Genomic DNA, 16,475 nt, shown 5'->3' with positions numbered 1-16,475 from the left:
ATTTGAAAGCTCAAGAAAATGGATTGTTGTTGGGAGAAAAATAGGTACATGTCTATCTTAGCAGCAGAGTAGACTATTCCCCACAATACATGTAGATATCCTATTCTTCTAACTTGCACGAGTATCCTCATAATTCAGGTGACTTGTAGATGTTTGATGTTGGAACTACTCATGAGAAAAAGACATTGAGTTCCACCAAAAGCAGAAAACTACAAGGAGATTGGCTTGTTAAGGTTTTCCCAAGTTGAAAAATTTTGTGCTCCTATTAAAAAGTTATGTGAAGAGTCCCACATCGGCCCTTTTAGAGATGAGTGGTCTTTAAGTTGGCTTGGGTGATCCTCACATGTTGAGCTAACCTTAGGGGTCGAGTTAAGTCAAGATCCATTTCTTTACATGGTATCAATGACAGAATTACCCCAATTGGGCTCCCTATATGGACTTGAGTAATCATCCCCTCATGAGCTAGCTTTTGGAGTTGGATTAGGCTCAATGTCCATTTTCATAACATGGTATTAGAGAAGGACCCATTCCAACTCTCATTTCCTATATTGGCCCCCCGTATCAAATTGCGCATGCACCAAATGTCCAGTCTTGGAGGTGGTGGGGGTTGTGAAGAGTCCCACATCGGCCCTATATGGAGTGGGTGGTCTCTTTATTATGTAATGGGCAATCCTCACCTCTTGAGCTAGCTTTTGGGGTTGAGTTAGGCCCAAATCCATTTCTTTAGAAGTTATAAGGTTCTCTATTCCTTTTCAAGATGGAGTGAGGTTGAGATATATGACCTGTTCTCTTTTGGAACGAGATTGTGCCAATAAATAATTTAATAAGTTTCTCTCTCTGTCAATTAGTATTACTTCAAATGAGAAAAACAATTGTATGATGAGTAAAAGAAATAAAAAAAAGCTCCCCTGCTGGGAATGAAATTGAGCTGCACGTCCCTTTATTACCAACTTTTACTCATTAATTGCTATACCTCAATCCAGAGAAGGGCTAAACAACTTTATCCAAAGAAAAGGGCAATTGCTAGACAAGATATCAAATCAGAACTGCCCTATCGACCAGCCTAGGTCTCTTTCTTCTCTTCTCAGCAGAAAGTAATCTTTAATCTTCTAGCACACATTCAGTGACCAATTAATATTTTTACGGGATAAGCACAAGCACAAAAAGAGAACTTTGCAGCACCTTCCTCTTGTGCTTGATTTTTGACTCAAAATCTTGAGTAATAAATAACTAAATGTTTCTATAGTAGAGAGGAATTCTTTCTTTTGTCCACATCACTAGCTATTACAAGAAACGCAAATTAGATATCGAGATACTTTGTAACAATCTATTGACTTGTAATGCATATGTGAAGCAGTTGCAAATTGGAGACATATTGATGGGGCTTGGACTTGCGAGGAATCAATCAGAGTTATTTGGAAACTCATCATGCGTCTCGCTTGTTCTCCACCATTTATTAAGGGAACTTCCTATAAGAATAGTTTGTTCTAATGCCTTGGACATTCTTCATCTCATTGAGTGTAGCAACGATTACTCCTTCAATCAGGTATTTTATTCTGAGATTCATGTGTTGCTGCTTCTTGAAGCTTTTGGTTCTGTTTATGCCTAAAATCATTTCTGTCCATACAGTGTTTGAATTATAAGTTACTGGGACTCAGACTATGCGAAAACATATCTCATGTGAAAGAAGTCCATCTCGTGATGAAGAAGGTTATCCAGGTAGTGCAGTGTCTCTCTTCAAGCCTTTGTTTAGTTCTATGTTTCTTTGAGGGCTGGGGTGGGAGGTGCTCTTTCTTTCTCTTTTTTTTAATAATTTATCTTTGTGCGGACTACGATAAACTATGAAATGAAATGAGGCGTGAAGACTACTGTTTCTTCCTAAATCCTTTTATAGTCACATTTTACAATGTACATAGCTGTAATCATCACAGGTGGGTATTAACTCTATGCTACATCTGAGTATACTTATTTAAACTTAACTATATTTTGCACTCCCCTCTAGTTGGTCTATACAACTCGTATGTACCAAACTTGTTTTACGTAAAGACTTGCAAGGCACTTGGTATATTTCTGCAAGTTGAGTAATTTGACTTTATCAACTAAGTGGAATGTCTCATGAGAGTATCTTTTCTCTGACAAACTGACATTATGCACTTGCTCCTCTAATGAAATACTAAATTTGATGTAATATGTGGCATAGTCTGATTATCGTGCACAAGTTCCATTTTACCAATATGCAAACTTCAAATCTTTGATTAATTGTTCGACCAAAAAAGTTGGCAAATTCCCACTACCATGTTCGATATCATGCTTTTGCACCGAATCTTGCAATCGTGTTCTCGTTCGTGTTTTTTCTCTTGCTTATCCATGATGCCGCATATCCTCCAACTAGAATGTAATATCCACCTGTAGAAGTAGAAGGTCTTTCAAAGGGTGACTTGGCCAAATCTGTGTCTACATACCTAGCAATTTTCTCATGTCCTTGATTCTTGTAAAGTAATATTTTGGTTTGAGTAGATATTGTCAACCAAAGGATCAGACCATTGTGTCTGAATGAGTATCTCACAGAGGGTCCAATAACTAATTTACAACAATTACTAGGAAGACAATACTGCATCGAGTCATTGCGAGAAAGACTGAATTTGATGTAGTATGAATTGTAGTCTGACTATCACAAACAAGTTTCATTTGACCAATATGCAAACTTCAAATCTTTGATTAGTATCACAAACAAGTTTCATTTGACCAATATGCAAACTTCAAATCTTTGATTAGTTGTTTGATCAACAAAGTTTGCAAATTGTTGCCACTAGCATTGTTTGATATTTTTCTTTTACACCAAGGCTCGCAATTGTGTTTTAGTTCCTGCTTTTTCTCTTGATCATCCATGATCCCAAAGTTCCTCCAACTAAAAAGTAATATCCAGAAGTAGAAGTAGAGGGCCTTTCAGAGGGCGGCTAGGCCTAATCTGCGTCTATATACCCAACAATCTGCTCTTGTCCTTGATTCTTGTAATAATCTTTTTTGTTGGAGTAATGCAGACTGTTGAAGAGTCCCACATTGGATGAAAAAGGGATGGATGGTCTCCTTATATGGATTTGGGAAATCCTCCTCTCATGAGCTAGCTTTTGGGGTTGAGTTAGGCTCAAGATCCATTTCCTTACATGGTATCATAGTAGGGTCCATCCCAATTATAGATTAGAAGGTGTTCCCACACGTAGCGGATAACCTTACATACCTAATACCTTAAATGCTCCAAATTCTTGAGAAAGGTCTGGTCTTTGGAGGAAAAGATAGCAAGAAGTTGTTCTTGAACCTTGGAGGTGGGTTTTCTTGAAAACCATAGGATGTTCTAATGAAGAACCTTGTTAGAATTTCATAACTTTAGGTTAGAATCATTAAAGTCTACATGGTAGTTCGTGGATGATGTCTTACCTCTAGAACCTTCGCAAAATCCTTCACTTGAGTTCTTGAGAAGTTTACTTGAAAATCTCTGGATTCCATGAGTTGGAGGTACTAATTTGTGTTAAGATGAAGAAATCATCAATATTCTATGGTCAAATCTTACCTTGGATGATGGATGAACCTAGGAGAAAGTTGGGTTCTTGAGAGCTTCTCTTTTTAGGGAAAATTTTCAGACTTGAGGGTGAACCATGACCTTGGGATGCTTTTATAGTGTTTTTCACGTGCGTGGTCACGTAGCCGATTCCTTGATCTGCAACAATGGAAGTAGCACTGCTTTCCTGGCAAGATTGGCTGCACGATCGCGCAGACTGTGCAGTGTCCAGTAAAATGAGCATAACTTCTTGCACAAATATTGGATTGAGGAAAGGTTTGTTGTGTTGAAAACTAGACTCAAAAATCTTTAATTTGATGGGCTATGGTTCGTGTAACACTTTATATTCTAGGAGATATGCTGTTTTAAGTTGGACTTTTCCCAAACTGACACCAGAAACTTCGTTGATAGGGAAGCTTTCAACCCAAACTCTTAAGATTTGACTTTTTCACCTATGTACAGTCAAATTCATCGGGTTCAGGTCTAATCCCATGTGAGAAGCAAGATAAACAAGAAGCACCGAAGAGTGTGACTTAGCTATTAGTGAAGCTGAAATGAAGATCGTGGGAAAAACAATCTTCAAATCCTAACAAAGGGTAAAAATGTAGAGATTCCTTTTCATCTGCCTAAGTTTGGTGGCAAAGTTACTCTACATTTGTACTCAGTGAAATAGTCAAAGTGAACGCAAGTTGGATCGGTCACAAAATGATAAACAAGGAGCTGAAAGACTATAGTCACACTTACAATTTACGAGCTATATTTACTGGGCGTAGGACATTGACTCTATACTACATGAAGCATAACTTTTTACAATCTTATCGCCCCACCCCCACCCACGCACATACATGCAAAAAAAAAAAAAGAAGTTCAATGTATGCACACTTGATTTTATTTTTATTTTGTTATCTGGGTTCAGTTTTCTTCATGTTAATCTCAAAAGATTCCCTATGCTTGTACAACCTTGGTTCTCTGCTATAATGGTTTTTCACCAAGTTTTAATTTATTTATAATTTCAGGTTGTTTCTCAGTTTAATAGCCTTGATGAGTACCTCAATGTTGTAGACGCTCATGTAGATATCGCTCTCCAGAAACACATGGTAAGTTGAGAGAATTTTGATGATTGGTTTACGTATATCTAAAAGTTGTTCCATAGATCTCTTACTCTTGTGCAGCTATGCTACAAAGCATGATGTCATCTGCTAGACCGTGACTCCTGTAGTCTCTATCTTGTCATTGGAGCATATGTTGGTTTAAATTAAATATGTGATAGTCCTTTTGCATCTTCAATCATTGTTACTAGTCTCAGTTATTTATGATGTACATCCCAAAGCTAGTACATAATTCCATTTGTTCTTGTATAACTAAATTTGGTTAAATTAATTCATGTTTTGGTTGTCGGAAATTCCAAGAAACATATTAGACATTTTAGGATTGAGAATTTTTTTTCAAATCCCAACTCAAATCTCAATATCTATGAACTGTATCCTTGTCTTCAAGTGGTCACTAATCCACCAATCAGTGGTGAAGTTTGTTCCAGCTTCTTAATTTATGTGAGAGGAGGACATGACATTCAATCCTCCACATTTTGCTGACACCCATCTCTTCTTCTTCCATTTTGTTTTACTCCCCAGCCTTTTTTACCTTTCAACTTTAGCAATCAGTGCTTGTAATGGTAACACTACGAGGGTGAGTTTATTTAGGTTGGTTAAGTTTGACGTGTTTATTATGTTCTTCTTTGTTTTCTTATTTGGATGTGTTTGATACAGTGGAAATGATTCAATCAATATTTAAATATTGTTGTCAGCTTTAATACTAGAAAATATTACCAAACATTATCCTTGTACCATATACTACATCTGTGATTACCATATGTTACCTACTTCTATATTCAACCAAAGACTGGCAAACCAAAAATGATTTCCCTAGGTAAAATAAATTTCATCAAATTACACTTCCCATGGAAACATTGTCCTTCATACCCTATATATTCTCGGTTTATATTGTGTTTTTCTTATAATTTTCATCTTACAATATGTTGATGTGCACTCATCTCTAATATACCTCAGATACCATATGTCATTCTCTTAACTTTATGGGCCTATTTTCCTCTTGTAACTAAGGAGAAAAAATCATTATGTTATCTTTTGGTCTTTTTAAGTTTTATTCTGTTTTACAAAAATAATGCTCAAAGTTAGTAAGTGTTGATTCTCTATTAGAGATAGGGGAGATACTAGTGTTTGCTGATCTTAGAGCTCATGTTAGGATGGAGTAGCTCATAGAATAGTTGGAGTGTCCCATGCTGGTGATATGACCTGGGGTTCATTAGGTAATTTAGTCTTTGGGGGCCACTATTCAAAATAAAACAGGTCAACTTGCCTAGCGCACCAATTACCAACTATGAAATTCATCTTGATTGCATCTGAATTGATCTTTCTATATGATGATGGTATATTAATTGTTATCTTCTCCTTGGACATGAAAGCCCCAAAAGATGCTGCTAATTGTTTGTGTAGCTATTTTTTCTAATTCTGTCTTCTTGCGCAGGATAGTTATCTGGACAGCATATTAGATGGAATATTTGAGCGCACATTAGATGAAGAGATTGGTGAGAATGAACTATCAAGCCTGCAATCAATTCTTCTGAAGCTTCTAAATCATTTTGATAACCTTGAGAACATATTGCGATTGGTAGGCTACTTGTCTTTGTGGTTGCTTAAATTCATTTTCCTTTTACTAATGTTTCTTAGCTGTCCTATGCTTCTACTAGTCATTTCATACCTTATGCTGTTGTGAGATAAAAATATGATAAACAATCATCAATAGACATGATTACTTGTAAATTGGGCCCTGCAATCAGTTCTATAATATAGTGGTAGAAGGGGATATGAATCACTTAATGTTGAGCCGATCTACCATCATCATTATGCAGAATCATTTCAATCAAATATTAAGCGTGATGCAGGGGAGCTCTAGGACCATCGTCAATATGCGGATCCTTAGTATTGCTACAAGGTATAACTGTTTTGGCCAAATGTGTGTTTAAATTCCAATTTTTGTTTTATCGAGCAATAATCTGCAGCATTTCTTCCTGCATAGGTATATCCCTTACCCCATTTAAGACGGAAAGAAAGCGCTCCTATTGTTTAAAGTCAGTGTGTAAGACCTGGATGACTCACCTACCTTGGGTGAAATTTTAAGATGATAACCACTTCTCCCACTCTGTGATCCATGTAGAAACAGTATACTCTTAACTATCATGGATCACGAAATTTTCTTGTTGGTCAATCTGCCTAACAGGGTTGTTTTGTACAGTCTTATCTTAAGGATATGCATGGTCTCTATAGGAAAATGGATATTTTTCTCCTTTGTCTAAGTTTAGTATTTAGAAAAGAGGGAAGGGAATGACCACTTTGATTGTCCAAACAATATTCCCTTAACCATTTCAAGGAAAGTACACTACGCATTTATACTGGTACATGAAGCTGGAGCTCTCTCTTTGTTGTAGTCACCTGTATGTATTTGTATGTATTACATAAACAGTATACTGAATCTTTAGAATGTGTATGATGGCTACACAAAACTATGATCCCTCAGATGGGGAAGTTCATTGCCATTTCACCTAAAAATAAAATGCATCCTCCTTATTGTTGACGAGAAATTAAAGTATAATGACAAAAACCACACCTCAATCCCAAGCTAGTTGGATCAACTGTATGAATCTTCGTTATCATAATTGCTCATCAAATCATCCTGAAAGATTCTCTTGAAAATTGGTCCATAAAATTTCAGTACCCATACTTAAGTATCATTCAAGGGGTTCTCTAATAAACTCTAGTGGTTATATCCTAATGAAAAAATACAAGAGTCTCTGAGCTGACATCACTGATAGAAATCCTCAACTTCCATTGTTTCTATCTTTTGCTAGATCTCCCTGAATTCCAAGACATTCTTAATCTTTTGAGTTAAATTTTTTCCATGTGATTTCAGATCTACCTCCTCTTCTTTTAACCAGTGTTTTGGACGGCGAAAGGCGATAAAAGGCGACAAGGGTCTGCCTCACCACAAGCCGAGGCGAGCAGCGAGGCGCTTGCCTTTTTGAAGTGCGGCCCAATTAATGCCAAAAAATTAAAATATTTAAATTGTATATATAAATAATCAAAATCTCAATTGCAATAACATATTAGCAAATATTTCAATTGAAAAACTGAAAATAGATAACACATACTTAGAACTTGAATGAGAAAAAAACAGTGAAAAAATCAAAACAGTGAAAAAAAAAAGGGTAGAAGTGACTCTGAAGTCTGAAGAAGAAGAAGGAAAAAGAAACAGAGGAACAATAAATCTGAAGAAAAAAGAAGAACAACGTATTGGTTGGACTTTGGAGTCGCCGGAAAATTTTGGCTGGTCGCTCGAAGAGTCTAGTCGAAAACCATAAAATTACCTTTTAACTTTTAAAACCCTAAATTGATCGCATTTTTAAAAGAAAATACAAAAGGTGGCACCTTTCTTGCCTCTCGCCTTTGTCACCATCGTGTTGCCTTTTGAAGATCGCCTCGCCACAAAGCTAAAAGGCGGTGAAGGGTCGCCTCGCCTCTCGCCAGTGGCGACGAGGCGATCGCCTTTCACAACACTGATTTTAACACTTTCAATCATCATGTTTTCACATCTAAGAGCCGGTGCATCTAGGGGCAGGCCAACCTAACATGTGGTCAAATTAGCTCAAGTGACATTCTCTCATTTTATTCTCTGTATACGCTACTTGCACCTTCTGATGGATGTGATCATTTCGGATCTTATCTGACCTTGTATGACCGCACATCCATCTTAATATTTGCATATGTGCGAACTGACCTTGTGGACATGCGCTTTAGAGGCCCAACGTTCACCCCTATACAACATTGTTGGCCTTAAAATCTTTCGATTGAACTTAGCTGATGTTTAATTTGCTGCAAAGGTAACTGATGGTTTTCTTGGTAAGATATCTTTTTTGGAAAATGAAAACAAATTGTCAGTTTCTCTGATGGAAATGTAATTGTCAATTATCTTCTTCTTTTTTTCTCTGTTAGGAATTCTTGTGTTAGAGATCCTACAACCATTCAATTCCTTTTTGAAGTTTCAAGGTCCTTGCATGATAGCATAGATCTCTCAACTATTAAGGAAAAGGAGAACAACCATTCAGCACATTTAGTTTCTCGTTTTATACACATGGTAATGAAATATTGTTTGCAAATAATATTCCTTTTCTTGCTGCTTGGTCAAGAAATGCGAACTAAAACACATTAGTCCTTTACCTGTTCTAATACATTTCTTGATCATAATATTCAGGTTGATTATGATTCTGAAGTTGAACGCCACTTAGATTTTTTGGTTCAGTGCCGTGGAGCTTTTGGAAGCATGAGTGAAGTCAAGGTTAATGCTCTCTAAACTATGTGAAGATATCCTGAATGGATTACTGAAAAATCTTGCTTATTCTTTGCTTCCATGAATTATGCATAGGGGACAGTTTTGGGTTATGTGATTTCTTTTTTATGTTGTTATATGAATGTGATGTCACTTTGTAGAGGTTTACAATATCCTCGACTCTTACTTCTTGTTCCCCGGTTCTTTTTATCCCTGTCAGTTGGTGTATGATGTTAGTTGTGTCTTTTTGAAGAGAACTAGTCTTTCCAGTTTACCTGAAAGACCTTTAATGTACTTCCTCTCCTCGCTGAGTGTGTATGTGTGCATATTGGTGTGCCTATTGCTGGATGTGGTGCATGTAATAGTGATCTTATGACACTTTGCCTTCTCCCTAATCTGTTTTTCCCTGTACATAGGAAGTGCTCTGGTGTGGTGGAGTATTTCCTCACAAAGCTATGGAGTCTTCCTTCATAGAATTATTGAAGGATGTTAGGAAATATTTATCTTGACTGTCCACATTTTTACCTACAATCAATTGTTTCAACTAACACTCATGATATGTCAAGGAGAATTTAGATTAGTGTTAGGGAATTGTAGTAATAGTTTGCCAAAGAAAAGATCAAACTTATTAATACTGCAGCTAAAGCAGTACTACTTTAGGGGAAGTGCAGTGCACAGGAAACAAATATGTCCAGAAGCTGGAGTCTCAAATAACTGATATTCTATTAGGGTCCTTCCTAAATCTTTTATTATAGTTAGGAACAATTGAACCATGGGATATGCAAAGAAAAGCTTATCCGTTTATGTATTTAATATCTGATGATAAGGTAAGTGAAGAAAAGCTTCTCTATAGTCATCCTGCAGTGAACATAATAAATTCTTTAATATGTAAACAAAAGTTTCCTGTTATTAGTCTAACTTTGATAGTATGGTGAACTCTTGTAACCTTTACAGACATGGAGGATAAGCAGAACAATTTAATAGCAAAATAATGGAGGTCATTCACTTTGAATTAATATTTTTTCCAGAAGAGTGTTTATTTTGGGTCAAGCAACATGAACTTTTGCAAGTTTAACAAATTTGTTTCTTAATCTTTCATGGAAAAGGTAGAGGGTAAAGTTAACAAATAACTTTTGAAAGGATTGACAACTCGTTGTTGCATATTAAGAGTTCTCTTTTATCTAAACTATACTTTTTCTGTAAACAAGGACTTGCAACTCGTATAAATATTGGTTGAACTTTTGGAAGCTTAATATGTACGTGTAATGTGTAAATATTTGTACTAGACAACACCAACTTTGTGTAATATTAATAAATACTTTATTTTAACCCAGAAAAGGAGCAAATTGATTCTCTATAATTGCACTGCATGATCTGTAATAAACGTAAGTTTGATGAGTTAATCCATGCAAAATTACTCCTTTTTTCCCACAAAAATGAAAACGTTATTGAAGGTTCTTTATTTATAAACAAGTCAGAAAGCCCTTTGCTTTCTAACATTACTTGCATCATTCTGTGTTAAAAGGGGCCTAAAATCACATACGTGATAGGAAATTGTCTCAAAAGACCTACAATTTCTTGGAATCTCTTGTAGATTTAGCAAAAATTAGAACACAGTAGAAGGAAAATACCCATATAGGTGATATCAACTACTTCCGTTAGTTTATATGCGGTGTTTGACTTGGCGCAAAGTTTATGAAAGAAAGAAAGACTTGCAACTTAAGGATTTAAACATGCCATGACATTTATGTGGTTTTACAACTTAACGATTTAAACATGTCATGGCATTTATGGGGTTTTAAGAGCATTTCATTAAAGGTAAAACAGGAAGTTTAAAGTTAAAAAGTATACAGTTACAAAAAAGTGTCATTCTTCTTGGAATATACTAAAAAGGAAAGAGAGTCATATATAATGGAACAAAGGGAGTAGTTAAGATTAAGGCTTGGTCATATTGGTATGCTGATTTAAGTACATTGACTCATGGAGTCTTGTAATTTTGTAAGGGAGTAAAAAAGTATAGAGAAATTTCTAGTGTTCCAAAACCAAAATTATTGAATATTGGACTGCAACGGGTCTAAAGGAATGCTATTTATATGAGGATTCATAGAGCTGACACCAACTAACATGGGACTGAGGTGGTAGGTTTTGGTGTTGTTTCCTTTTAACAGTACTATCAAGCTCCCACTTGGCTGCCTTGTTAGGTAGCATGGTGTAGAATTTGGACATAGTAGAAAGTTTTGAGCGTTGTTTAGATCTTTTGAAACTGATTATTGCTCCAAGTAGTCCTTGTTGATGAGTCTGGTATCTTCTGCTTCTCTTTTTGAGAAAGGTAAGGTATTCATCAGTACCAAGATTGTACTGGCTGTAAGATGTATCTTCTGCTTTTTCAGGAAATGATTGTTCATTCCAGCAATTTACTGGTGGTTAAAGCTACACGGAATGACATTAGTGATGTCATTTTTGTCAAATCTTGTATAGCATGCAGTGAAGTTACAATACCATCTATCCCATCTCATCTGAAACAGTTAAACCTCTACTTGGAAACTGCAGAGGTAATGTTAGTTCTTTCTTTATTCTTATTTTGCGCTGCTGTTAATTCAGATAATTTTATTTTTTTTGGTTTCTTAGGTTGCATTAATGGCTGGTTTAGTTTCTCACTCAGATGGACTTGTAGATTCAGCATTGAGGTGCTTGCATAATGTTGACTTATTTGAAGGTTTGTCTATGAATTATTCTCCAGATGGCTCGGTGCATATTAGTAGTAGACTGGAAATTGTAGATTTGCACTGCACAAGATTAAATCGAGCCTTCTCTATTTCTCTCCCTATCCTGTAAATGTATCACTTACAATAACTTTTTGAAACCGATTTTGGAGTTAAGTTCCTCTCTTGATTCCGAGGAAGTTTATATCGTCATTGCCTCGAATATCCAGTACGATAAATATAATAGGTGACTAAATATTTAATAATAAAGGTAACACAGTTTCATTCTCTCTTGCTTTAACATTAGTAGAAAGCTTACTACCATAACATCCGCAATGGATGATTAAGCATCTCAGTTTATTATTGAGAACAACAATGAGGTCGAGCTTATGAAAAAATCACATTCTGCTCATGATCAGTTAAAAATAACATGATTTCCTCTTCTAGGAGGATGGTTGAAGTGCTTGTTGTCACTATTCACATTTTACAACTTAAAAAAAATTACTTGCACCAAATGGTCTTGGAGGTTTTGGAGATGCTCCGTGAGTCTAGCCTTTGTATATGAGCTTTTGAGTTGTTGGGGAATGGGATATGGGTTTGCCTTTTGAACTGTTGGAGATAATGTTAGTGAATATGACGACAAGATAATAAAGAGGAAAAGACAAGGCAAAGTTCTCAGTGTCAGAGCAGTAACAAGGTGCAATAATTGTGTGGAGCACATATTGCTGATTCAATTTACCTGAGTTCTCCAAGATCTTTTCATGTTTGACCCTGTATATCTTTGGCTCAAAACCTGATCAAATACTCAAACTAGCGTGTCTTTTGCATCTGTTGTGAAGCCTCTTTGCCTGAATTTGAGAGGTTATGCATGCTGCTGTATCAAGAAGCAACCAGATTAAGATATTCCACCCCAGCTTTATCATGGTTTTCCGTAGTAAAATATTGAATTGTGTTGGAATATGAATAGGTTTATACAATCCTATTAGAATAGGAATAGGTTTATACAATCCTATTTAGAATAGAAATAGAAACAGGAATAGTAAATAGTATCCTACTTGGTAAAGGATTGTATTCTAGTGTCTATAAATAGGGTCTCAATGTAATAATGTAGACACAACAACAATTCAATAATATTTTTTTCCTATATTTCTCACATGGTATCAGAGCCTCTACGATCTTGATAGAAAATCAAAGAGCTACCGTTGTCGGCGGGTGGCTATTACCCATATATGTTGCCCGTTTGGCCAATGATTATATTAGCAAAAGTTGGGTCACCATGTATATCTTTCATGTGACTATTTTCTCATATCTAATTTGTGTAGCACCATGCCATCTTTTCAGTGACTACTTTCTTATATCTAATTTGTGTAGCACCGTGCCATCTTTTCGGTGACTACTTTTTTCATATTTAATTCGTGTAGCACCGTGCCATCCTTCCGGTGACTACTTTTTTCATATTTAATTTGTATAGCACCATGCCATTCTTCCGGTGACTACTACTTTTATTTTTCATATCTGATTTGCGTAGCACCATCCATCTTTCCGGACTACTTTTCATATTTAATTTGCGTAGTACCGTGGATCTTTCTGAACTACTTTCTCATATCTAGTTGCATAGCACCGTGTGTCTTTTCGGTGACTCTTCATATTTGATTTGCATAGTTCCATTCGTCTTTCCAGTGACTCAAATCTGATTTGTGGAGGTTGTGCCATCATTCCAACCCTACTCATATAATTTCTCCTTTTCAGTAGGGTTGTGTCATCATTCCGACCCTACCCATATTATTTCTCTCTTTTTAATAGGGTCATGCCGTCAATCCGACCTTTCCTATATAATTTCTATTTTCTAGTTGGGTCGTGCCATCATTCCGACCCTATCCATATAATTTTATTTCTTAGATTGTGACCACTTTCAGCCATCAAATCTAATACTCCGGCGTATGAGCATGTTCCGGCCAATTTTTCGGTGACTTTCTTGTTTAATATCGACTCATCTATTGATTCCAACACGATCCATATACTTAATACTAGATTTTGAGTACTTTGTTGCTTAGGGGGAGTTTAGTAGCCTTGTATGTCGATTATGTAAGTCACTCTATGGTCTGAAACAGTCTTTGCAAGTTTGGTTTGGGAAGTTCAACAATGTAATTTTATCACTCTGTGTTTTATCGGTATTATGCATCAAATTCAGTATTTCATGAGAAGACCAAGCACATTGAGATTGACTGCATTATGCATCAAATCCAGTATTTCATGAGAAGACTAAGCACATTGAGATTGACGGTCAATTTTGTGAAGTCGAGTGATCAACTTACAAATATCTCACCAAGCCCCTCATCGATCCTTGATTAATTATATTTGTAACAAGCTAGGTACATATGATTTGTATGCACTAGCTTGAGGGGGAGTGTTAGAACATGAATAGGTTTATACAATCCTATTAGAATAGGAATAGGTTTATACAATCCTATTAGAATAGGAATATGATTATACAATCCTATTTAGAATAGGAATAGAAATAGAAATAAAAACAGGAATAGTAAATAGTATCCTACTTGGTAAAGGATTGTATTCTAGTGTCTATAAATAGGATCTCAATGTAATAATGTAGACACAACAACAATTCAATAATATTCTTTTCCTATATTTCTCACAAATTGTAATACCATTATCTGCAGGCTCAAGGATTCCCAAGGACATTGATGGGTTTCAATCAACATTGTGCAAATTTTGCAGTCTTATTGTTATGATTCCAGGTTTTTGATCTGTTCCTCTTCAATTCTTCTATTTTGCTTGTCCTTTGTTATGTGACATGTCTTTGTGTCTTGTCATCTTGGAACTTAGCACAGCATGTTGTAAGCAAGACATAGTAATATCAACTGCTTGGGAATGGCCACCTGGTGAACCTGTAGTGTGAAGAGTTAATTTGAACAAACTGCATATAGATATATGTAGTGGGCTAGAACAAATCAGAACAAGTCTGAAATTTTCCGAAATCCCAATGACCATGGTGTAAAATGCTCTAATAAAGTAGGAAACCTCTATAGGAGGAAGTGTTTAGTCCTGGTATAGAAAACCAAATCTGATACAATATGAATCGAAGGTTGATTCATTTGGTTGATATCTCCAAACTCTAACTTTTGATCAACTGTTTGATCCAAATTAGTTGGCAAGTTGCCCGCAACCATTGCCTGATTTTATTTTTTCTGCACTAGCTTGAGAAACTACATTCTATTTCTTGTTCTTCTAAAATATCAAATTACCTCCTACTAGAACACAATATCCAAACGTAGATCGTCTATAAGAAGGTGATCCTGCCCATCCACGCCTATGTATCCTGTGATCTGAGCATGACTTTGATCCTCAAAAGGTAGTCCTTTTTCATATAGAAGAAATATGAACAATTACATTCCAATGACTAGCACTTGGACAGTCCATAAATCGACTTATAACACTTACATGATTAACAATGTCAGGTCCAGTCACTACAAGGTAGTTCAACATACTAACCAGTCGCCTATATCTTTCAGCATCACTAAGGGGCTCCCCTATCTTGGCAAAAGCTTAGCATTTGGGTCCATAAGAGTGTGAATTGAGCAAGAGCCCTTCCATACAGGACTGTCTACAGCCTGCTATTCCCGTCTCCTCAAGAATGTCTAGTACATATTCTGTTGTGAATTGACAATACCTGACTTAGACAGAGCAAACTCAATACCTAGAAAATACTTCAATCCAGGAGACCCTTAGTTTGGAAGTGCTGAAAGAGATATTGCTTCAATCCAGTGATACCATCTTGATCATTGCCAATAATGACTATATCAAACATAACCCACTAAGTTGATTCAAAGACTTAGAGAAGAATACCCTATAAAACACATAATGATCAGTTGCACTAAAATTCATGCCAACTCCTGCATAATTGTGATGAACTTACCAAATCAGGCTTGAGGGGACTGTTTTAGACGAGAAAGTGATCGTCGCAATAAGTGAACAAGGCAACTGAACTCCCCTGAGCGACAAAGTCAGGTGGTTTCTCTATATAAGCCTCAATCCTCAAGATCATCATGGAGAAAAACATTCTTAATCTCCAACTAAATAAGGAGGTCAATGACAAATATTACCATGGATGGAAAAAAGATGAAAATATATTATTTTTTCACGGGTGAGAAAGTATCATTGTAATCAAAACCCAAATATCTGAATGTAATCTTTGGTCACAAGGCAAGTCTTAAGTCTATCTGTTTGATCACCTGGACTATTTGACTATATAAACCTGCGGACAACCAATTCAAATACACCCGGATGAGAAACAAGATCCCAAGTACTATTATTGGGTAAAGCAGATATCTCCTCATTAGTACAAGTTGAAATCCAGGGTGAGAGACTGTTTTACCTGTAGACATGAGGATTAAAACATAGGATAAACATGGCACAAAGACATAATGAGCTGATGAGAGCCGATGACAACTCAAACATGTATAAAGGGGGTTGAGGTTACGAGTGGATCAAATACTTCTCCAAAGTGCAAAGAGTCGACTATGAGAAGAGTTTGTAGTAGTTGAAGGATCTGATACATGACGTGAATCATTTGGACCTGATGTTGCATGCTCACATCAAGAGTAGTGAAGTTGTAGATGATGGAACTGTGGGCGGTGAACTATAGATGGTGGAGTTGTGAGACAAGATGAAGGAAAGATAATGACAGAATTCCCCAAACATGGAGCTGGTAACACCTAAAAACTGTTTAGGTTGTCAGAAGAGGAGAGTTGAGTATGGTTGCATTCAACAATGTGAAATCAACATACATAAGGTACCAC

The 16,475-nt window shown here is 36.2% G+C and overlaps 1 protein-coding gene across 2 annotated transcripts in view; it reads left to right on the top strand.

Annotated features, from left to right (window-relative positions):
• The window catches only part of LOC125814625 (uncharacterized), a 37,725-nt gene that overhangs the window by 15,383 nt on the left and 5,867 nt on the right, over positions 1-16,475 (top strand). For both annotated transcript variants that reach the window (XM_049494093.1, XM_049494092.1), the window contains 10 exons: positions 1,355-1,546; positions 1,630-1,719; positions 4,573-4,653; positions 6,101-6,244; positions 6,486-6,568; positions 8,623-8,764; positions 8,882-8,965; positions 11,347-11,508; positions 11,585-11,672; positions 14,337-14,414. In XM_049494093.1, the coding sequence (XP_049350050.1) occupies positions 1,355-1,546; positions 1,630-1,719; positions 4,573-4,653; positions 6,101-6,244; positions 6,486-6,568; positions 8,623-8,764; positions 8,882-8,965; positions 11,347-11,508; positions 11,585-11,672; positions 14,337-14,414 (1,144 nt within the window). The remainder of the gene's footprint in view (positions 1-1,354; positions 1,547-1,629; positions 1,720-4,572; positions 4,654-6,100; positions 6,245-6,485; positions 6,569-8,622; positions 8,765-8,881; positions 8,966-11,346; positions 11,509-11,584; positions 11,673-14,336; positions 14,415-16,475) is intronic.

The sequence above is a fragment of the Solanum verrucosum genome, unplaced genomic scaffold (assembly GCF_900185275.1).
Source record: "Solanum verrucosum unplaced genomic scaffold, falcon-dt-bn FXZP01000268.1, whole genome shotgun sequence".
Taxonomy (NCBI): domain Eukaryota; kingdom Viridiplantae; phylum Streptophyta; class Magnoliopsida; order Solanales; family Solanaceae; genus Solanum; species Solanum verrucosum.
The sequence above is the reverse complement of the archived record's forward strand: the minus strand, read 5'-3'. Positions and strand labels throughout refer to the sequence as shown.